General features: G+C 41.3%; 2 protein-coding genes across 7 annotated transcripts in view; one reads left to right on the top strand and one right to left on the bottom strand.

Moving 5' to 3' along the window:
* Positions 1-14,192, bottom strand: part of hpn (hepsin) — a gene marked incomplete at its 3' end in the record, with an annotated part of 18,246 nt that extends 4,054 nt beyond the window's left edge. The window contains exons 1-8 of the mRNA XM_083761695.1: positions 13,664-14,192; positions 2,160-2,267; positions 1,805-1,846; positions 1,538-1,670; positions 1,210-1,329; positions 788-828; positions 380-545; positions 48-238 (exon numbers count right to left, since the gene is read on the bottom strand). Of these exons, the coding sequence (XP_083617821.1) occupies positions 48-238; positions 380-545; positions 788-828; positions 1,210-1,329; positions 1,538-1,670; positions 1,805-1,846; positions 2,160-2,267; positions 13,664-13,700 (838 nt within the window). The 5' untranslated portion in view covers positions 13,701-14,192. The remainder of the gene's footprint in view (positions 1-47; positions 239-379; positions 546-787; positions 829-1,209; positions 1,330-1,537; positions 1,671-1,804; positions 1,847-2,159; positions 2,268-13,663) is intronic.
* Positions 10,861-22,134, top strand: LOC310856333 (B-cell receptor CD22-like). Of its 6 annotated transcripts, XM_083761697.1 has the most exons (10): positions 10,869-10,990; positions 12,059-12,099; positions 15,470-15,753; positions 16,769-16,884; positions 17,094-17,212; positions 17,481-17,686; positions 18,798-19,049; positions 19,377-19,685; positions 19,946-20,039; positions 20,700-22,134. In XM_083761697.1, exons 5-10 carry the CDS (start codon positions 17,115-17,117, stop codon positions 20,764-20,766), a joined length of 1,026 nt encoding a protein of 341 aa, XP_083617823.1. In that variant the 5' UTR covers positions 10,869-10,990; positions 12,059-12,099; positions 15,470-15,753; positions 16,769-16,884; positions 17,094-17,114; the 3' UTR covers positions 20,767-22,134. The 6 variants fall into 6 exon arrangements, with proteins under 6 accessions (XP_083617824.1, XP_083617823.1, XP_083617827.1 ...); XM_083761698.1 differs by lacking the exon at positions 12,059-12,099 and having other exon boundaries at positions 10,861-10,990; XM_083761699.1 differs by lacking the exons at positions 10,869-10,990; positions 12,059-12,099 and adding an exon at positions 13,644-13,833.
* Positions 22,135-23,249: the final 1,115 nt, after the last annotated feature.

Genomic DNA, 23,249 nt, shown 5'->3' with positions numbered 1-23,249 from the left:
TTGTGTTTGTTTGTGTGTATGCCTGCAGTCCTGCACGTGTGTCTTACCGGTGAATGTAAGTGGCTGGGTGAGGGCCAGCACAGCGATGTCCCTGCTGTTGTCATCAATGTTAGCATCTACAAAGGGCAGGTAGCTACTGTGGTAGACAATGGTCCTCACCTCGGCTACATTGGCATTGACCGGTTTATTGTAGATGGAGCCCAGGAGCACACGCCAACGAGCCACATAGCGGTACCGCCTTGCAGGGAGAGAGACTGTACTTTATTACTGTACTTTAATGGTTCTCCTAAATAAATGTTGTATCAACACGGTTTACAAAATCTGACTTTTAAACGGGCCATACGCTCAGTTCTATTACTGTCAATCCATAAGCTATTACTCTGGGAAGCAGTGTGCTGCTGACACGATCCAGCGGTCTGAGATGATGGATCCTCCACACTGGTGTATGCCGTCGTACTGTAAGCTGACCTGCCACGGCCAGCTGCCCTGTCTGGCGTCCACACCTCCCACTATACGGTCCTCTGTCAAGCTGCGTCTTCCACAGTCTGTGGAGGCAATAGAGATATGCTTAATGTCGTAGATCTTGTAGATCGGTTGTACGATTAATTATTTTTAGGCTTAGGCTTCTTAGGCTATACACCGAGTGAGTGAGACAAGCGAGCATGAGAGATTGAGCATATCATGTTGGCAGAACTAATTCATCGTGAACAAAAAGGTTAATCGGAAGGGAAAGCAGGGAGTTATCTACAGTAAGAAGGTTTATGCTCAGGACCATATTGTACTGTACCTTGGCACAGCAGTGTGAGAACTTCTCTGCTCTCACAGTTACTGAAACAAGACAAGCAGAGACTGGGTAAACTAACAGACCAATATTAAGTTACAATTTAAATGGATTTTGACTTACAGTATTATGTCTTCAATCGGTCGAATGTTCTACCTCAAATTAGTTCTGGATCTATAGGTCTGCCACATACCAAAAACAAGGCCATACAACAGACACCTTGATTTGTCAACCATGTCACATTCATTGGGCGGGGAAGGAAAACATTTAAGCCACTATGACTTGACAACAAAGTGAGGAGAACAGCAACTAAATGAAAAATGAGCTTTCATCAATTTATTAGCCAATGATAGATAAATACAGGCCAGGTTGTACAAGAGATGTCCAGTTCAGACTGGTACGGACACAGACAGGTGTGAGTTCATTACCATGGGAACATTGAATCTTTGATCTTCTTGCCATGGCTGAGCTCTTCCTCTTTGACACAGAAGAATTCTGCGCCATCGCTACTGGACTCTGGGACTGATGCAACCGAGTAGTTCACCACACTGAAACACACACACACATGGGCGCACGTGTGCGTATGTGCGCACACACACACACACACACACACACACACACACACACACGTTAGTCCTACTAACATATCATTGCTGTCAGTATGTCCAAAACTGTTCCTTTTTCATGATTAAAATATGGAAAAGACCGATCTACAAGCTCACAACGTGTCACATCGTGTCCTGTAATGTATCTTACCTGACAAAGCCCATTTCCTCACAACTAATGCTAGCCAGCAGCTCATTGGTTGAAGAGGAACACACCTGACGCCACCTCTTCTGGGCGGAGTCGAAGACTCGAAGATGCTGGTCATCAGCAGAACTGACCTGGACTGGAGAGAGGGGATTCACTTCATTCATCTATTCCTTTTATCAAAACTATGTTGATGGGAAACAAAAATATTCAGTATGTCATTTCTAAACTGTTTTCCTACAGTCAGTGTAGCAAGTGTCCTCTGTTGCTCACCGTCATATAATCCTGTGTCTTCGTCCTTGGTGCAGTATGTGACTGTAGAATGAAAACTGGTTTTGTAAAACATTTTTGATTATCATCATCTTCTTACCATTTTTAAACAAAACAGATTTAGAAATGTATCTAACCCAAATAGGGTTTATTTGCACTGCTAAAACACAGTAAGAATAATATTGCTCTTGTGTGTGTGTGTGTGTGTGTGTGTGTGTGTGTGTGTGTGTGTGTGTGTGTGTGTGTGTGTGTGTGTGTGTGTGTGTGTGTGTGTGTGCGTGTGTGTGTGTGTGTGTGTGTGTGTGTGTGTGTGTGTGTGCGCGTACGTGTGACTTTTAGTGTGAGTGTGTGGTCTCACCGACAGCCCAGACAGCAGCTCCCACAGCTCCCAACATCATCAGACTCACACACACCCCAAACATCCTACATGGGGTCAACACACAGGTGAGAGCGATCCCCCTGGTGCCTGTACACACACACACACACACACACACACACACACACACACGCACACACACGCACACGCACACAAATGTACATGAAGCATTAATTACTTTACATTACTTCACATGCAAAAATGTAAGCATGCATATTATATTGATGTGCACGTCATTATAAATCCCTTATAATCCAATGTGTAAATAGTGAGCCAGTGGGTTTGGGGTGGTTGGTATAGTATAGATTCTAGAAAAAACAGAACACTCACTCCTTTCATTTTAGCTGATCTCACCATTTTCACAATGATGACATCAGCAAAAAAAGAAAACACCTGTTCCAATGCACATGTGCTATCACACTGTAAACAATACATCTACAATTTGTACAACTGTGCAATGAGCAATGTAATTGTTATGTCCATATCAAATAAATAAACATAAACATAATATTTATGTTTCTGACTGGAAGCCAGTACCTAGTCAGATACAAGCGGTGCAACATAACTTCAGACTATCACATACTGAAATGAACAAATGACACAGACTAACTCAATAGTCCAAAGTCTAACTCTTCTCCACCATGCTAGAACTGTGTTCATAGAACACGTGTGTGTGTGTGTGTGTGTGTGTGTGTGTGTGTGTGTGTGTGTGTGTGTGTGTGTGTGTGTGTGTGTGTGTGTGTGTGTGTGTGTGTGTGTGTGTGTGTGTGTGTGTGTGTGTGTGTGTGTGTTTATGAGCTGCATGTTTCTGCCCTTGTGGTCTTATTGCTGAGTTTATATGAGGTCCTATTGCAGGATATATTTAACTGATGAACTAAACTTCGAAATTAACTGCCAATACTTTGATAAACTACCTGACATTTACTGTTTCAAATAATTCCAGTCTTCTTTCCCTCTGTCTGACTGACCCTGCTTCTCCAATAACCTCACCTTCTCACTTAAAGGGGTTGATGTGTGTATTTTTGTTAAAATAAGTGTTAAATATAGCTCTTGCTCTATTGCTACATAGTGTTTGTTACTTTGTTCAGTAGCAGGGGTTTCACCGTCTCTCCAGCTCTGTAGTAAACAGAAAATATATTTTCAGATAACAATTTTGATCAAGAGAGAGAACTGATACAGGAGTGAAATTGGCAGTGATGACACGATAAATTGAAGCTGATCAAGCGCTCTCTCATGATTGATTATTATTATTATTATTTTTTTCATATCACATATAACTTAAAGGTTAGAAGATTGAATGTGTGTACAAGCCAGGGTGTACATAACTATTTTGGAAACTAACATGGAATTCCAGCCTGGCCGGGTTCCATGTGACAAAAATAGCAATGTGTTTATTTGGTTTCCAGAACAAGACACTGGATGTGATTTTTAGCTTATGAGCTGATGAAGTAAAAACAAAATGGCAGTTGGCAATGATATGCTCCTACATTCCAACACAGTTTGCCTCTGGTCAAGACCATTGGGTTCATTGTTCGTTCCTACTAGACAAACTAAAGTACCTCAGACTATAACTCAGAGGGTGACCCATGCAGTACCTCACAGGCTCACACTACAACTCAGAGGGTGACCCATGCAGTACCTCACAGGCTCACACTACAACTCAGAGGTGACCCATACAGTACCTCACAGGCTCACACTACAACTCAGAGGTGACCCATACAGTACCTCAGACTACAACTCAGAGGTGACCCATACAGTACCTCAGACTACAACTCAGATGTGACCCATACAGTACCTCACAGGCTCAAACTACAACTCAGAGGTGACCCATACAGTACCTCACAGGCTCAAACTACAACTCAGAGGTGACCCATACAGTACCTCACAGGCTCACACTACAACTCAGAGGTGACCCATACAGTACCTCAGACTACAACTCAGAGGTGACCCATACAGTACCTCACACTACAACTCAGAGGTGACCCATACAGTACCTCACACTACAACTCAGAGGTGACCCATACAGTACCTCACACTACAACTCAGAGGTGACCCATGCAGTACCTCACACACCACACACGTGATCAGACTCATCAGATCAGACTCAATTCAATTCAAATTTATTAAAGGTATATTCAGTGATTTCACTCAAAAAACCTTAGGTTTCGTTTTTGGCTGTGGGACCCAGCCTTTCGTCCAATCAGGATAGAGAGTCAAAAACGAAACCTAAGGTTTTTTGACCCCCAGGGGTTAACTGGGGACAGGGAGGAAGTTAGGAACTCCTTATATGGCCAGCACACTCTATAGTAGGGAGGATTATCACAACAAAACAAAAAAATAAGTGATATTTGAATTAAGTGAAATCACTGAATATACCTTTAAAGTGTCAAATCACAACAAGTTGTCTCAAGACACTTTACATGTAGAGCAGAGAACCGACAGAGATCCCAACCTTCGATCCTCGGCCGGTTCATACCAAAGACAAATGGGACCCAATGTCTCCCTGCTTGGCACAAGGGTTGGATTGGGGGGTTAGATCAACTACAAATGATTCCCGAGCGCGGTTACAATACGAGATCCAGTAGTTATTCAAGAGTGAAACTGTACTATAAGATTTTTTTTTAATGATAAGAACTGATGTTTCTCCCGATAGTACATAGGCTAAGACATTCTGCCAACCAAGATCCTTGTTACACACATGAAAAAAACACACCTGTGTGAACTGAGCGGTGCAACTGTACTGTACTGTACTGTACTGTACTGTACTGTACTGTACTGTACTGTACTGTACTGTACTGTACTGTACTGTACTGTACTGTACTGTACTGTACTGTACTGTACTGTACTGTACTGTACAAGCCCTCCTCCCTGGTCTCTGGTGTGTGTACACATACATAGGGAGGGACACACATACATAGGGAGGGACACGCATACATAGGGAGGGACACACATACATAGGGAGGGACACACATACATAGGGAGGGACACACATACATAGGGAGGGACACGCATACATAGGGAGGGACACACATACATAGGGAGGGACACACATACATAGGGAGGGACACACATACATAGGGAGGGGGACACATACATAGGGAGGGACACACATACATAGGGAGGGACACGCATACATAGGGAGGGGGACACATACATAGGGAGGGACACACATACATAGGGAGGGACACACATACATAGGGAGGGGGACACATACATAGGGAGGGACACACATACATAGGGAGGGACACACATACATAGGGAGGGGGACACATACATAGGGAGGGACACACATACATAGGGAGGGACACACATACATAGGGAGGGACACACATACATAGGGAGGGACACACATACATAGGGAGGGACACACATACATAGGGAGGGACACACATACATAGGGAGGGACACACATACATAGGGAGGGACACACATACATAGGGAGGGACACGCATACATAGGGAGGGACACACATACATAGGGAGGGACACACATACATAGGGAGGGACACACATACATAGGGAGGGACACGCATACATAGGGAGGGACACACATACATAGGGAGGGACACGCATACATAGGGAGGGACACACATACATAGGGAGGGACACGCATACATAGGGAGGGACACACATACATAGGGAGGGACACGCATACATAGGGAGGGACACGCATACATAGGGAGGGACACGCATACATAGGGAGGGACACACATACATAGGGACCCTGTTTTCGAGGGGGGGGAAGGGGATGTGATGGCCCCCTGGGCCTTTAAGTCTACTATGGGGTTCTGTGTGTGTGTGTGGCTGTGCCTTTAACAAGTCCATTGCCGTGCTGGATTGGAGGGCGGAGCCAGAGATGATGAGTGGAAGGGGAGACACCTGGCCATTGTCTCTCCAAACACTATTTAAGAGACCTGCTCTCACAGCACTTCAGCTCTGCTTTTCTCCACAGGCTGCAGGGGCGGCCGCAGGAGAGCACCCTTGTTCTTTTGTTTGTTGTTTGGTTCTACATTTTGGGCAGCATGTTTCCTGCCAGTTGGAAAATTTGATTTAATAATTTTTTCACAAGTATGAAAAAAAAATACTTCTTTTTGGATTGTCCTCCGGTGTGGTTTCCCCTTCTTCGTTATGGCCCCAGAGCCAGCCATAACAGGAGGGACACACAGCTGCGTAATGGAGCGGAGGCACAGCTCAAAAACAATATGCATTTTACTTCTCAACACCTATAGAACAGGATGCAATCGTCTTAGTTAGATCAACAGGAAACAGGGACTGGCTATACTTTCAAAGTTCATACAGATGTATGGTTTGCCTCATCACTAATTTCTCAATTTCTATAGAGAAGCAAGTCTATATTCCCCACACACACCCTTTGTTGTCAGACAGTGAATATGATAGTTGCTGAGCAGCATAAGAGTGCACATTCAAATCCAGACAGATGTCCTCCTTCAGGTCCTCTGAAACGTATGATATAATTTACCAATATCAAACATAGTAGACAAATATAGCACAAATCACCTTCAAACATATCCTAGACGACTTTATATAAATCAAGCTTGTAATACTATTATAGTTAAAACTTGGAAAATTCCTCTGTGAGAGGGGATGGGGCTGGGAAGATATGTTTTTTTATTGACCATTTGATGGCCCTGAGCAAGGCAGGAAGTATATAAGAGTGAGTGCAGACAGACAGACAGACAGACAGACAGACAGGGAGGGAGAGAGAGAGACACCTCACAAAGTTCAGATTATAATTAATTGGAACCCTGGCCATTGTCTGCTAATGAGTAATGACCACTTCAGTTGGATGTAAACTTAAATCACTTTACTTTTGAATAACAAGCATGGACTGTATCATTGATCACATAATAAACATCAAAAGGTTAAGAGAAACGCTGCTATATTTTGAGATATCTCAAGTACATACACATTATGGGCTACAGGTGGTGCTAGAGGAAAGGGCCACAGGGTCACCACAATCAGTAGAGGTCATCATCAGGAGAGCATGAATGAGCCCAACAAATTCCATGGCTCAGCTGGTGGTTCATGAATGGTAACCGTATATTGGAAAAAATATTTCTCACTTATTAACCATTTCAGTCAGTACTTCTCAGAAATGCCATTTAAAGGTAGAGCGAAAAGCCTGAAAAATCTAACATCACATCTAATTATGGCCTGTTGTGAGTCCCATTCAAAGCTTAACTATGTTGCCACTATTTAGAATTAAAATAAGCAATATTGAACTGCATTTTATATATAAAGTACATGTCCTCAACTAAGTTAAAGTGATCCAAATGGAAGCACGCACATCTCCAGAAATTCTACAGGTGCTGAACAAAAGTATAGGTACAATGAAAAAGAAGGGTTGTCCACACACTGTGTATCTGCTCCCAGGAAACTTTATTTAGGTACACAACTACGTTTTGTTTTGTTTTGTTAAGCCAGCAAACCATGGGATAACAAGAAGAATAGAGGGAATGCGTTCAACAATTTTGTGTATCAAAAAACAACATGAGTAGATAAGAACGAAATGTTCACTATCAAATAAAAGACAACATTCTATTATACCGGTAGTACGTCATGGCTGGATTCCTACCGATTCCTACCTGCTCCTTTCTCAACTGACGTTACAACCAGCTCCACTGGAACAAGAGTACCTTTCTTTCACCTATCTCCTTCATTACTGTAACTTTCACTTTGTCTTTCATCTATCTCCTCTGTTACAGTAGGCTATACTGTTCCGTTTTTTCTTTCATCTAATGCCCGCTACTACAGTACCATTCACTTTGTCTCCCTCCCTCATTCACTGTCTGATTACAAGATATTGTGCTGGCTTGTGTAAGTCAAGTCATGGGCATAGAATTCTACAGAACCAGGAGTTAACGGACCGTAGGCTGGCATATACTGCAGACCAGTGGTTCTACAGAACCAGGGGTTAACGGACCGTAGGCTGGCATATACTGCAGACCAGTGGTTCTAAATACGTATTAGAGTACCACGTCAGACAATGTCTTTCTTTGTCATCATTGCATTGTCTCTCTACCTCTCTCTCATCACCTCTGCTTCTTCATATCCCTCTATTACTGTATCATCCATTTCCTCAATCCTGCCTAAAGTCTTCCAGGAGCTCATGGATTGTGATTACGGACAGGGGTTGAGGGATCAGCAGAGAGAGAGAGAGAGAGAGAGAGAGAGAGAGAGAGAAGAGAGAGAGAGAGAGAGAGAGAGAGAGAGAGAGAGAGAGAGAGAGAGAGAGAGAGAGATGAGAGAGAGAGAGAGAGAGAGAGAGAGAGAGAGAGAGAGAGAGAGAGAGAGAGAGAGAGAGAGAGAGAGAGAGAGAGAGAGAGAGAGGGGTGTAGTGACAGACAACAGGGTAAAAAATGAAAGTGGAGAGAAAAAAGAAAAGACAGAGGAAGGAAGAGAGAGTAGTGAGTAGTGTATGTGAACAGTCACCTCGCCTCCACCAGCACAGCACTGCCTCTCTGTTCCACCTCATATCCTTTCCTTTCTCTGATTCACCCAACCCTCCTCCACCCTTCTGCACTGTGCACTCCACAGAACAAACATGCTATTGTCTCCATCTACCTGAGATCTCCTTGTGTGCATGTATGTGCATGAATGACACAGACAGAGAGGGGGGGAGAGAGAGAGAGAGTGAGAGAGACAGAAAGAGAGTGCACACGTGCAGAAATCCAAGCATGCTGTGGTATTGCAAATAAATACTTTGTCTTTGTCTGCTGTATGGTGCATGATACGTATTGTAATTCATGCTGTTCACTGTGCAGGATTATTAAACTCAATATACCATAAATCATGTATTGTTGTAATGCATTGAAATCTCATAAATTCAGTTTATCTCCCCTGCGATAAGCTGAACAATGAGCTGTGAGCTTCAGTGGTCTGTTTTAGTATGTTTTATTATATGATAATATTAACAATTGAAACAATATTATTATTATTTTGTGAGCTTGTTTATTTTGTATAACTACAGTATAATGTGATGTAGATGACCTGAGCCAAACTAATTAGACACTGGGCTGGGTGTGACGACACACCTGTTGTGATTCCATGCAGCCATCCATCCACACACTCTCGGGAGAGCCTCTGTCATGACAGCACATTTCCCACTGCTCTGCCTTGCAACATCGTACCGTCTCTACAATAAACCTGTTGTTTATACCAGCTACCTACCTGACTGTGTCCCTCTGTGTCGAAGAAAGGAACCCACAGCAAAGCCACAGACCCAAACAAATGAGAGGCCTGCAGTTAATGAGACACGTTTTAGGAACAACCAAGAGGGCCCTATACCTCAGGATCTCAGCTCATACAGCAAAAGATATATGTGTACAGTAAATGTTTTGGGTACACCACCTGCAAAAAAGCATTCTGCTTTATTTTTTTCTCGGCCATCAGAAGTTACACAAAATATGTATGTGAGAAGCATGTTGTGAGATATGTGTTTTAATTCGGATTTGAATCTCCAGTTGTCACATTATGTCACATATACAGTCCAAATACAAATTTAAGACAAGATTATTTAGAGCACCGGAAAATTCAGGCGAGTAGAATTTGCTCACAACTAAAAACAGTAGGGATAGGGTTAAGAATGGTCACTTAACGTTTTGGCATGCCTATGGTGGCATCAACAGGACATTATGGCTGATTGACAGCGCAGCATTACTAAATATGTACATCCACTTAGTTGAGTTTTTAGAATTGTTGTAGAATAGTATCTTCTCTGATGGACTGTGCATAGAAATATTCTGTATGGCCCATTTTCCCCCCATTTTCCCCCCAATTTATCCATTATGCCAATTAATTCTTCCCCTCGCACATTTGTGAGTTGTCACTGCTGTTGTATCCTACTGACTCACCTGCCAGTGAGGATCCAGCCTGCCCTGACCAAAGTTGAGACAGAGTGTGCCAAGGTTGGCCTTCGGCTGAATGCAAAGAAGACTGAAGTTATCAACTATAGCATCCCTTCGGAACATGCACCTCTGACAACAACAGAAGGCACTGCTCTGAATGAAGTCAAGCACTTCAAGTACCTGGGCTCATGGGTCAACTCAACTGAGCTAAAGGAAGGCATTTGCATGGAGGGCCCTGAACGGCATGGCCATTGGCCAGCGTATGGAACTCCAATCTCCCCATTCAAATCAAACTCAGCTTCATCTATGCAACGGTAGAGTCTGTTCTCCTATACGGCAGTGAATGCTGGACCCTGAAGCCAACCCTGCAGAAGTCTCTAGATGGGTGCTACACCAGAATGTTGTGTGCAGTACTTATCATCAGCAAGAGTATACCAACATGAATCTGTATGATGGAATGCCAAGGGTGAGCCAGAAAATACTAGCAGCCAGGAGAATGAGACTAGTAGGACACTGCCAAAGACACCAAGAGCTAGCAAGTTAATGCTGTGGGAACCAACACACGGACACCGGTCACGAGGATGTCCCACATACTGTATGTCTTTCTGTGTGCATGTTCACACATGTACAGTACAGTATGTACAAAGTAAGCATGTAATAGTCACTGCAACCACACCATGTCTACAATAATAACAGCAACTCCAATGACAAACACATGTAGACACATGTAGGCATGCATAAACAGTGCCACACCTAGCTTAGACTATGACTGCTTCCCTGTAATTGTCAACAGCCGGCTGACAGTCACAAAGTCACTGGCTGGCCTATCTTCCATATGACAAAGCCAGGACAAGGCAACTGGAAGTCCAAGTCGAATGAATAGGAGTAAACATTATGGAATAAATATGTAAAGAAGACAAGGAGACATCCTAAATTCAGCCAAAAGGTGAGTTCAGAAAATTAATTTGGGTTACATCAAAGACTATTGTCAATATTATTAAGAATTAAGAATGTAGGAATTTTGAATGAGGTATAATGTTATTTCGTTATGAGGGGTACGGTAATAATCTAGGGCATTTCAACTTTTTTATGTCACAGACCACCAAATTGATTTCCAATAGGCCATGGATTTCATGGTGATGATATATTTGACACGTTTAGGTTTAAATTGTACTGTCTAAATGCCATAATTGTATTGTACATGAAAAGTAGATGAGTTGTTATTTTGAATCATTGTTAGAACAGCAACATTTGTATTGTAATCTGTATTCTTATCATTACTATAGTAATAGACTATAGTGAAATTAAACTACTCATTTTGCCTAGGACCACCACGACCAGGACTTAACTATAAACTATAACTTTAAGAACCACACACAACAAATGCTATACTGTGTGTTATAACAGGTTCATAGAAAGTTGGTCATTGGGCAGGTTTGACAAAACTCTAGACTCCACAAATCCATAGGTCCAGATCAAATAAATCATCACATTTTAATACCAGTGGTCTGTTAACACACATGCACGCATGCGCACGCACACACACACACACACACACACACACTCACACTCACACACACACTCATCAGAATCATTGAAACATTTAAATTACAATGGATGTGCAGGAATATGTCAGTGACAGTGACATTTGTCATACTGACAACTTGTGTTTCTCTGTACACGCTGCACACTGCCCACTAACATCCTCAGTGTTTATTTATCAATGTGTGACTCCAAGAATGTAATGTAACCAAATGGACCCTTGTCCTATTTGTCCACTTTGTTACATTCGTACACTCCCATGCAGTGTTAAATTAACACTGAACATTGCACAGTGAGACATTCATAGTTCAAGGGATATAAATAAAGAAATAATCTTATCTTGCTCTCTCTAGAATATCAGTCTCCCTATGTACATTATGATTGTCTCAGTTTTTACTGTTCCAAACTAACAACATAATGAGCATTATTAATAAATAAAATCCATTATTGTTATTATTCATGATCCTCACAGATCTCCTCAAGGTGAAAATGTGTTTAAACTGAAGAAGATCCGTGAGTATTGAAACGTCATACAATACACTGTTAATAAACTTTGAAGCCGTAAAACGTGAGATTTCCTCAATGAAATCACTGTGCTCAGCACCAAGATAGTGGGACGATATGCATTATTACACTGATCTTGATGAGTACATAATGAGACATATACTGTAAAAGCTCAGGCTAACACCCTTTATGTGGAAACACTGTATGACTACTCAGCCAAAAGCAACATGACAGGAAGGAACCTAGAGAGTTGGATTATTTGGTTACCTATCTACGTGTTTCACTGATAATTATGATGGAAAGAAAGGTCTAGAAGGAGAACCGATCAGGTAACATTCACATGGCCAAAAGTGATGCTGTATTGTTTGTACTATGCCAGGAAAGAGTGTTTCTACTTTCTACTAATGTACTGTACAGTCAATGACAATGCAAATTTGGCATCAATGTAGTCATGGAGTTGTTGTATCAGCTTGATAGACGAACAGTATACCGACAGGAAATGGGGAGAGAGATGGGGAGTGACACGCAGCAAAGGCTGAACCACCAGCCTATAGTGCCCAGGCGGACACTCAGGCTGAACCACCAGCCTATAGGTGCCCAGGCGGCCACGCAGGCTGAACCACCAGCCTATCGGTGCCCAGACGGCCACGCAGGCTGAACCACCAGCCTATAGGTGCCCAGACGGCCACCTATAGGCTGAACCACCAGCCTATAGGTGCCCAGACGGCCACGCAGGCCGCCGGGCCAGCAGTGGGAACTTTAACCCTATTTGCTGTACTTTGTTGTCCTGTCTACGCTAAATGTATTTTGCCAAATAGGCGATGCAACGCCTTATGAGACTGTTCTGCTATTTTCGCAGAACATTCTCCCCAGAAATATAGGGACGCTAGGGTTCAAGTGGTTTTAAGTAACGCTGAAGCCTGAAGTGTAATGATATTCTGTCTGTTACCACAAATGAATTAACAAGCATATATGTCTCTTGCAATGTTAACTGGAGATTTTAAGAGGAAATATAAATTCACTTGCGCAATGTTTTGCTGAAATCGAACCATCTGCTAACACTTAAGACTGGCAGCTATATTGACACAACTTTTAACTCACACCAAAATTCTACATACAGTAGCCTATACTATAGGCCCTATAGCACTAACAAATGAAGTGCATATTATGTTAAAGAAAATCTAGGCTACCAGCCCTATAGGAAATTGAAAGTCAAAGACAAGCCTACCAGGAAAACAAGCCAGTTAATAGTTAACAGTCAGGTGGTCCAAATCACTGTGTGTGTGTGTGTGTGTGTGTGTGTGTGTGTGTGTGTGTGTGTGTGTGTGTGTGTGTGTGTGTGTGTGTGTGTGTGTGTGTGTGTGTGTGTGTGTGTGTGTGTGTGTGTGTGTGTGTGTGTGTGTGTGTGTGTGTGTGTGTGTGTGTGTGTGTGTGTGTGTGTGTGTGTGTGAGAGAGAGGGAGGGGGAGGGAGAAAAAGAGAGAGAGAGAGAGAGAGAGAGAGAGAGAGAGAGAGAGAGAGATTGAGGGTGTGTGAGACAGAGATAAAGAGATTTTGTACTACATGGTACTCACCCATCTTCCCATCTTTCACAGTTTTCTCAGCATACATTCTCTAAGACAGAGTACAGTTATTAGTGATTAGTGATTAGTGGATATTCTCCCTATGCATACCTTCATTAACACATTATCTTCTGCCCACTTTTTTTCCTTCCTTCCTATACCTCCCTTTGGGCTAAAAGAAGGTAGAATATCCCTCGGTTGTCCCTTCAATCTGATCCAATAAAAATCAGTCCACTTAGTTCATAATAAAAATATTAATAATCATAATCATAGTGTATTAAATCATGATGCTTGTTTGTATTTAGCAGTAAGTTTGTAAACGTTTTGCAGTATATGGTAAATAAGAAATACTGATGGGCCAGCAGATCATGTACAGTACAATCACGTGACCACTTTTGCAGTACACCTATAGGCCTACAGCAGTGTTTCCCAAACAGTGGGTCGGGACCTATTTGTGGGTCGCAGATCAAATGTTATAGGTTGCGAGTATAATACGGTATATTTCAAAATAATTTAAAGGTTTATAAACCAAAAATCTTAAAATTAACATTTAACAATTAAATTTTTTTATATATTTTATATTAAATTAAATATTCTAATCATTTCAATAAATAAATGTAAAGAACGTTTTAAGAAGTAGTGAAAATAGCAAGCTCTACAAGCTCACAACATAGATGAATGGGAGCCACTGACTGACCTATACAGTACAGCCTATAGGTATTTACTATTTACTCAAATTACTTTCTGTTAGGGATTTATTCATGCCTAATTGCCTATCATAAACACATCTACAGCTCTATAGGCTAGAATTCTCCCACAACCTTTTGGTCAAGGAGCATACCGGTATCTCGATCATCCAAATATTTATGATAACTCACATTTAAGCCAGGTATAGGCTACAAAAATTGTTCACATGTAGACTGAATGACTGATTTAAAATTTTAAATATGTAATGTAGAACACTTTTAATGTTCATTATGTAGTAGGCTATTGCCTATACTGTTTGGACTGGACAGCTTTTTCATTTTTTTCGTTTTTCTTTGTTTAGATTTTCAGGAAACCTATTAGGCTATGTTATGTTATTATTTAGACATGTGTCCTCTTTCCCAAAACTTTACTTGTTCTTAACTGGTTTCCAATTAATGATCAACAAATGTTCAACAGGACATGGCATGTAGCCTATAGTATTAACCCCCACCAGCTCACGTTTAGTTGGACCTTATATTGTACAAAAAATGACACATTCATTTTATATAGACAAATAGCTATAGGCCTGCAGTAGGCATAGGCTAATACAATGCTACATATAAAGGTTGCGTTGCATTACAAAGGGGTGGGGGGGGGGGGGCGTTTAAACGAGACCCCCTGCGACATGTCATGAAAAGCTAAAGCATGGGTTAATCAAGTTCAACAAACCAAAGGGCAACATGAAAGGATATGTCCACATATTCCAATTTCCACCAGAATAATAGACAGTGGTCTAACTCGAAAATAGTATGGCTATAGAATTTCGGTTAATTTAGAGCTGTCCAATTCTATTCCCGTAGGCCTACACGACCACAGACAGCAACTCGCTAAAATAATAACGTATCACCTGTTTGGATGAACAAAAAAACGAAGGTGTTGCCTAGGGCAGGCCTATATCGGCTTGATTATTGCCAAAAGTAAATCAAATATGTGGGCTATATACTTACAACAACAAACTTTTGTTTTGGCTGTCGTTTGTGTCTTTAAAAGAATCATCAATGCCTTTTAATTAAAATCCAAAACAGATGTATTCCGAGCCTTCAATCAACCCACGGTCCCTTCTCTTCACAGGTGGCTGGCCCAAAGAAAGAAAAGAGAAAGAAATTGTTGTCCTGACGTTCAGCCGGTTTCAGTCAACCAAAACCAACGGCGTCCGCTTCTAATCGAAAAGAGAGAAACATTTGGAAGGTTGAAAGGGAAAAAAAGTACAGTTTCAAATAGTTATCCACAGTTTTCAGATAGTCCGAAATATAGTTTGTCCGTTTCGCTTTCAACCCGGTCCTGATTGTCCTGCGGTGGGAACGGTCAACGACACGGCCGATCACGAAGGGGTGCACATGACGTCACAGTATGATGTGAGTGGTCAACGGGATGTCAGGACAGACTCAAGGACCGTCCTTGGGAAGACTGTTTTCTGCCAATCTGTCTGTGTGCCTGTCACTCACTGCCGTCACTGGTGACTGGTCCATATACCGGTAGGCCTATCGTCTGTCTGTCTGTCCGTCTGTCTGCCACGTGAATGCAAGGCCATGCGCTGTCCAGCCTGTCCTGAATGAGAACAGTAGGCTATAGGATATGCCCTTGTTAGCCTAAAGTTACCTACTGGTATTTGCCATTCACTTTAACATGGTATTATGCTATTATTTTCAAACAGTAAAACTATTACAACTGATCCCAACACTGAACCGAGTTATAGGACCAAACCTATCACAAGGCTTATACTTGCATGCATGCACAGAGGCAAAAAAACATTTTATATTATTGACATTGACAATTGTATATTTAAAAAACAATATTGTGCATGGAAGGTGAAGTAAATCCCTTTAGGGACACAATGCAACACTGTTGAGTAAGGTCATGTAATTTCCTTCCTTGTCTGGAGAAGAAACGGGAAGTTTAGCAGACATAAAATAAGGACGTGCATGCGACACACTGTAGTTTAGCTACAGACACACAGAGTAGCTAAATCAAAGGCGCACAGAAGAACTGAAACAGAGGCGAAAAGTGCATTGGAAGAGACAAAGGGCACAGAAGGAACAATCAATGAGGGCAGGAGGGAGAGAAGTGTGGGCAAGTTAGACCAAAAGACACCAGCTTGGACGAAAGTTTAAGTAAAATTAAAGGCAGCCAAATCAACAGTAGCCTACTGGAGGTGAAGTGGAAGAGACGAATGATAAGACGTAAGGATGGGTGAAGGAATGCTTCAGATGTGCTGCATGCTGCTCACATTAATAGGTAAGATGATGATTATGAGGAAGAAGAAGAAGATGATGATGATGATGCAGAGAACGGGTTGTGACTAAATTAAATATATACAAGCTGTTATTATAGATAGTCATTATTATAAGTCACATGTGCCCCACCCTTCAGATGCTCTTGCAAGTGACTGGTCAGTTGATCTCCCCTCCAGTCCTATCTGTGCTGTGGTTGGTTCATCGCTGGTCATCCCATGTTCCTATGACTATCCCCACTGGAAAACAGAAGAGGTATGGTAATGAAGAATATGCCTTGTCAACAGTCAACATATCCCTTACCGCTTTGTATTTATTTAAAATACATTCTCTAATGGGGACAAAATAATCAGTTGGAATGAATGGGCCATAATGAATATCAGCATCCATCAGTTTCAGCAGCTGGATTGGTGTAGTCTATTCCATGACTATCCTCATTAACAGAATACATTTTACATATCCAGGTACTTCCCCTGCATTCAGCCATGGAGGGTGGAGGAGGTGGAGGAATACAAGGGGAGGAAGAGCACAACGTATCGTCTGAGATGTGGTGTCGGGGAGAGAGTCGATGTCTCACACAAAGGTACGCAGCCAAACTGTTGGGTATAATGTAGGATGGATGATACAGATGCTTTGAACACACCCGCACATGATCAGCATCAGCATCACAAGAATCATCACAAATCATTCTTTCAAATGGTAATGGCAAAACCTGTATAATTGTGACCACATAGCTACATAGCATAGGGACTGACTCAGGGCACATACGGCTAATGACCACATATTGTATTGTGCTAATACAGTGTGTAACTCTCTCTCTCTCTCTCTCTCTCTCTCTCTCTCTCTCTCAGCTATGTGTTTCACAGTGCTGGTATCTTTCCAGATCCATCCTTCCAAAACAGAGTGGAGTACTTTGGGAAACCAGGATATCAGAACTGTTCTCTGAAGATTTCTGGTCTGAGGGAGTCAGACAGTGGAACCTACGTTTTCTATCTGATCACCAGTCATCCCACACAGAAGATGCCGGAACAGAGCGGGATACAGCTCCTTGTGGCAGGTATATCATTAAAATACTGGATACTGTGATATTTCGATAAGTTCAAGCTTTTTTTGTATATGTATTGTCTGCATGTACTGTATGTATGGCTATCCCCTCAAACAATCACAAACTCATGCCACGGCATGTACATGCGCATGTCACGAGACAGAAGCACAGAACTTGAGTGGTTTCGGCACTGAACAAAGCACTGTGATTTGTGCAGCTTTACAAGCTGTTTACTATGGAACTATGAATAGTTCAAGATTGGACAGGGTGGCTAGAATACTTTAATTGTTTTCTCTGTATGGCTGAATTGCACATACACAGACTGTGGCAACAACTCTGAATGACTCAATATTCCCCACTGTTCACCAGACACTGTTAAAGATACAATTTTACACTGGGACAACCCTTACCTTGTTAGTCATCCACTCAGTACACTTGTGTTATATCGTGTGCAATATATGCGTAATGTGTAATATTGCACAACTGTTAGTGGCACTGGCAACCTTGACTAAAACAAAAAAAACAGCAATTAGTGGTTTGCGGACTCCTTGTTTTTTCCCTAACAAATGACAATTGTAGAGAGCAGATTTTTCTGTGTGTGAAGGCTGGGTTGTCCAGTGACTAGACTATAATAAACAAAGCATCACAAGTCCAAACCCCCAAGCAGCCTCTATGATGTTCCAGTAAGAGCTACTACTAAACTAATCTAGCCACACTTTAGTTGTAGCCCCCTTGCCTTTGGTTCAATGGGTCAATCGCCAATCAAAATCTTCACTGCCTTCAGAACCAGTCTAAACATAACTGGACCATCCATTATTTCTCTTAATATTCAGACGTGACCAAAGTCAAGCAAGTTGTGACATGAAGGATTGGTGAACAGAACACTGATTTGAAATGCTTCCTTGTACAGCACTTCCTCTATTCCTTTCAGTTTAAATCCTCCTATCTCAATAACTAACTGAAAGAGAGCAGTCGCTGAACTTGGAAGGTTGGATGGATACTTGGATAGATTGATGGATGGATGGATGGGTAGATGGGTAGATGGATGGGTGGATGGATGGATGTACACCAGTACAATTATTTCAACTAAACAGACATGTGCATGTTTTAAATGATGTTCCAGACTCTCCCAGTGCAGTTGCAGTGTCAGTGAGTCCCTGTGGAGACATCACAGAGGGAATGACCCTACGTCTGTCTTGCTGCAGCCCTGTTGCCAATCCAGAGGGTCGTTACCAGTGGTACAAGAATGCCCTCACCACCACTGGGCATGTTGGACAGGTGCTTACAATGACTGATGTCAAGGCTGCTGACACTGGGACCTACTACTGCAGTAATAAAGTACACAGATCAACAGGATTGGCTCTCAATGTGCAGTGTAAGTGAGGGATTCGGGGCTATTTAAGGCCAGACTTTTTTAAAGTAAATCTGCACTAACAAAAATTAAAAGCACATTGATACAGTATGTGTTGGATTAAACTCATGCAAGTTTAAGTTTTTTGTTTTCTACATACTGAAATTAATCAAATGCAGTGGCTTCCTTGAAAATCAAATTCTCCTTGAGGAAATGGTTAGCAATGTCAATGATTCATGGTCTTTTATTTTATTCTTAATTTACGTTTAATTACTCTGCCAGTGATAAAGCAGTGAAGTGATCTTAATTCGACAGACACAGAACTGATTTCTGTCATTCATTTTTGTCCAGATCTTCCTCGTAACACAACCGTGTCTGTGATACTGGATGAAGAGCTGCCAGAGGGTGTTGGTGCAGCAGCACTGATATGCAGGAGTGATGCCAACCCGCCTGTACACACATACACCTGGTACAAGGGTCCTAGGTGTGTCACAACACCCAACATTCAGCAAGGAACACAGTCCCTTGATCCACCCTGTGGAACAGGCCAGAGACTCATCATTACCGACATCGCCAAGGCAGCGCCTACGCAGTACTGCTGTGTGGCAAACAATGTACACGGGTCACAGAACTTCACAGTAACAGTCAACATAGACACAGGTAGGTCCATGCAAAACCAGTGAAACAGAGAATGCTACAGTTCTCTTGTACCTGATGTGGAACACTGGAACGTCATTGTCCAGGGACGAGTTACAACATTTTGTTTGTGATAATACAATATATGTTGATAGGACAACAAAATGCTGTGATGTGTTGATATAATCATCAATTTATACAATATTTTTACAGAAATTCAAAGATTCAGAAAACGGACGTGTCATTTAATAATAATAATTACTCAGCTCACTCCAATGCAACAGGAGATCAATTTCGGGGACGGAGAATGGTTATTGTTGGAGTAACCATCGCCGCTTTAGTAGTTCTGAGTGGCATAATGGCATTCATCATTTACAGGTGAGTTTTTGTAGATACTGTATGTAAAATAGTTTAAAGTATTATTTGTCATTGGATCATACTTGCTGGCACTATTGTACTAATACCTTACTTAAGAAATCTACAATATTAACATTTGACCAGGGTCCCCCAGGGTTCTATCCTTGGTCCCCTAATTTGTCCCACTACACTTACAGTACTTAGCCGATTTACAAGCACACAACTAGCCTGGCTTGGCCGTACCGTACTAATATCACACTTGAAGGCAATTTTTTTTGCCAGCGTCAGATTTGTGTCTGGCCACTACGAGGCTAGCTCACAACATCACCATGTAATCTTGTAGCTCTGCTATTTTCACAGAACGTGACATGTCCAGAAAAGAGAGTAAGATTATTGTCAGTCTACCTGTACTTCCAGTAACTTCTCAACTTTTGTTTGTGTGTATTTGTGCACTGGTGTTGGCTGTATTATAATTTTCTTGTGATATTGAGAGATTTTGACAAGAAGCTTTGATTATTCATGAATAATATTTATGTGGTTTAATGTGGTTTTGCAATACTTTTGGGTACATTTGCTATATTACCCAACAAAGTACTTGACTGTTTTGCACAAGGTTAATCTTATGCAAACCTATCGATATCAATATCATGCCATACTGAAATAATGTCACTATGCCCTCAGGAAACGGAAGTCTACCTCCAGTAACACGTCCTATGCTCTCACAGAGACAACTTCTCCAGAACCTTAAGCCTGTACAAGACCGAAGATACATCCTACATCATACAGTACATACAGTACATCATGAGAACCAAAGACACCAAGCCACAAAAACAGTTAGATAGACATATGAATTGCCCAGTGCAACCACAAGAACACTGCTAGCCTACTTCTGCTAATACAACAGTATTATTACATTGGGGGTACAATTCGGGGTGTATTGCAAGAGTGAAATCACAGATTGTGATTGTGTGTAAATCATGTAAAACACTCTCATTAAACACCATAGGACACAAATAATGATATAGCATACTGTATATATTGCACATGCCACATTAGCATTTGAAAACACCATGACTGATGTCACTGTCACAATCCATGCACACAGCTCTGCGAAGCCTGCAAGACTCAGTCATGAGAAAAACAAAAGCATAATTATAGCTACTAAATCTTACACAAGCCACACAACATTTAAATATTTTTCAGAACATACGGTGAGCACCATATCCCCAAAACTAAGACTAAGACTTAAAACCTTCACATTTCAACACCTCAAGTCTTGGATAAACCTGAATTAAAATGCAATATAATCTCTTGTGGAATAGTCTACTGCAGAAAGCTGACTCTAAGTACTATGTAAGCTTTTTTTCATTGAAATTAGGGTCATCATTTTTTTTTTCCCTTTCATACAAAATTACAGGAATAGGAATTGAGTGGATTTTAATTGGACAAAGAACGTCAATGGCTGGTCTACATGCATGGCTGTATTATCAGAGACTTGATAATGATATAATGATGGAAAATAAAACCATTAAGTGCTGGGGAGGACATCTAGTTTATTTTAGTTTAGTTTAGCTTATGTGTGTGTAGTTCAGTGTAAACCTTTCAGTGTGATAAGATGCCAGCAGATACTTACCAGATACAGTGAGCATAGCTGTTCTGAGGGGAAAAACCAAGAGGACAGTGACTTCAGCACTACTCATTTTCTAGAAACTCCTCAGTGTTCATTTATTTTAAATGGACCTATATGGCTCCATTATCATTTTGTACACTCAGAGTTAAAAACTTAAACCCTTTATACGTTGTTGACTGAGGTCCTTCAAGGCTCTATACTCGATTTTCTCCTTTCCCCCCCCTGCACAAAATATCTTTGCTGAAAATAGCATATAACCAGAACTTCTACATCAGCTTTTATGAGACAATCTACAAGTTTGTACAAGCTTGTAGGTTATGAGTTCAAGTGCCTCATGGATTTATTTTAAATGCATATTTTTGAGTGGTGCAAGTGCAACCACTCCCTTACGGAGCTATGTGTTTGGGTGGGTGGCTGGCTGGCTGGGTGCGTCTGAGCACGAAAACAGCACAGTTGTTTTTCACCACCTGTGCGCAACCTAACACACAAACACATGCACATATTTACTGTATAAATTACCACACGGTAACTGTCATTTCTCAACCGTTTCGGACGTGGAGCGGCTCATTATATACAAATTACAATACATTTGTTTTTACAATACATTTGAGATAAAATGTTTGTTCATGATAGCCAGTTGTCATAGCAAGACTAAATACTTATCAGAGCATACTGCTTTTGTGTTTCAAATGATGGTAAATTATTTATTAGTATTATATTATAATTATTATTTATACTGTAACAGATGGGGGTGACCAAATAACTGCAACCTGTTTATGAAGTCATAAGTGTATTGTATTATCACATAATTTATTTGACTCCTTTACTGAGCTTTCACAACCAATGGCTGGCATAGCGAAGCATCAATACATCAATAGGCATTTACATCAATAGGCATACAGCATTTACATCAATACCACAATTAATAAATATCCCTTTAGTTTAGGTAAAACACACAAAACATCCAGTGACACCAGTCAATGTACTACTCTCAGCAATAGGGTGTGATTTAGTGGGAGGGATTCCCCCTTTCTGATCTGTAAATCCATGCTTTTGGATATTTATTTTATTCTCTGTGATCTTGATTCTTTCTACAGTAAAAGTACTTACAAATACAACATGTTTCTAGATGAAGTAATGTCATAATGGAAGTGAGACTAAATCACTGTGTGCTTTTGCTTTATACAGTCATTTTGTCTCACAACTTTTAATTACAGTACATCCTGCTGTTTCTGATGTACTTTGTGAAGTTCTGTCTCTTAGACTCTAGATGGCGATAGATAATAATCCAAGAATTAGGTTCAGCATTGCATTGTCTTAGATGTTTTCTTGCTTTGAAGTATTTGGTGTAGTAGTAGCAGCACTCTTTATTTTTTCTTCTCTCTCTCTCTCTCTCTCTCTCTCTCTCTCTCTCTCTCTCTATCTCTCTATCTCTCTCTCTCCTTTTTCTTTCTCACTCTCCTTTTCTTCTTTGTTTCTTTTTAATTCTCCCTTTCTTTTCTTGGGTCTTGGGTGTTAACTGAGAAAGAATAAGGAAGATAAATACAAGAGAGGATTCCAAAACCTGAAACTGTATTTCATTTAAACACATGCACATATTT

Source organism: Protomyctophum parallelum (genome assembly GCF_964188405.1).
Source record: "Protomyctophum parallelum genome assembly, chromosome: 3".
NCBI classification, from domain to species: Eukaryota; Metazoa; Chordata; class Actinopteri; order Myctophiformes; family Myctophidae; genus Protomyctophum; species Protomyctophum parallelum.
This window is presented reverse-complemented; position numbering and strand designations above follow the sequence as displayed.

Bases quoted from the DNA above. Each gene is read 5' to 3' on its own strand.
- LOC310856333 (XM_083761696.1), top strand. From the start codon at position 16,585: ATGGGTGAAGGAATGCTTCAGATGTGCTGCATGCTGCTCACATTAATA. The intron at 19,050-19,376 runs GTAAGTGAGGGA...ATTTTTGTCCAG, and splicing joins ATTGGCTCTCAATGTGCAGT to ATCTTCCTCGTAACACAACC. The intron at 20,040-20,699 runs GTGAGTTTTTGT...CTATGCCCTCAG, and splicing joins ATGGCATTCATCATTTACAG to GAAACGGAAGTCTACCTCCA.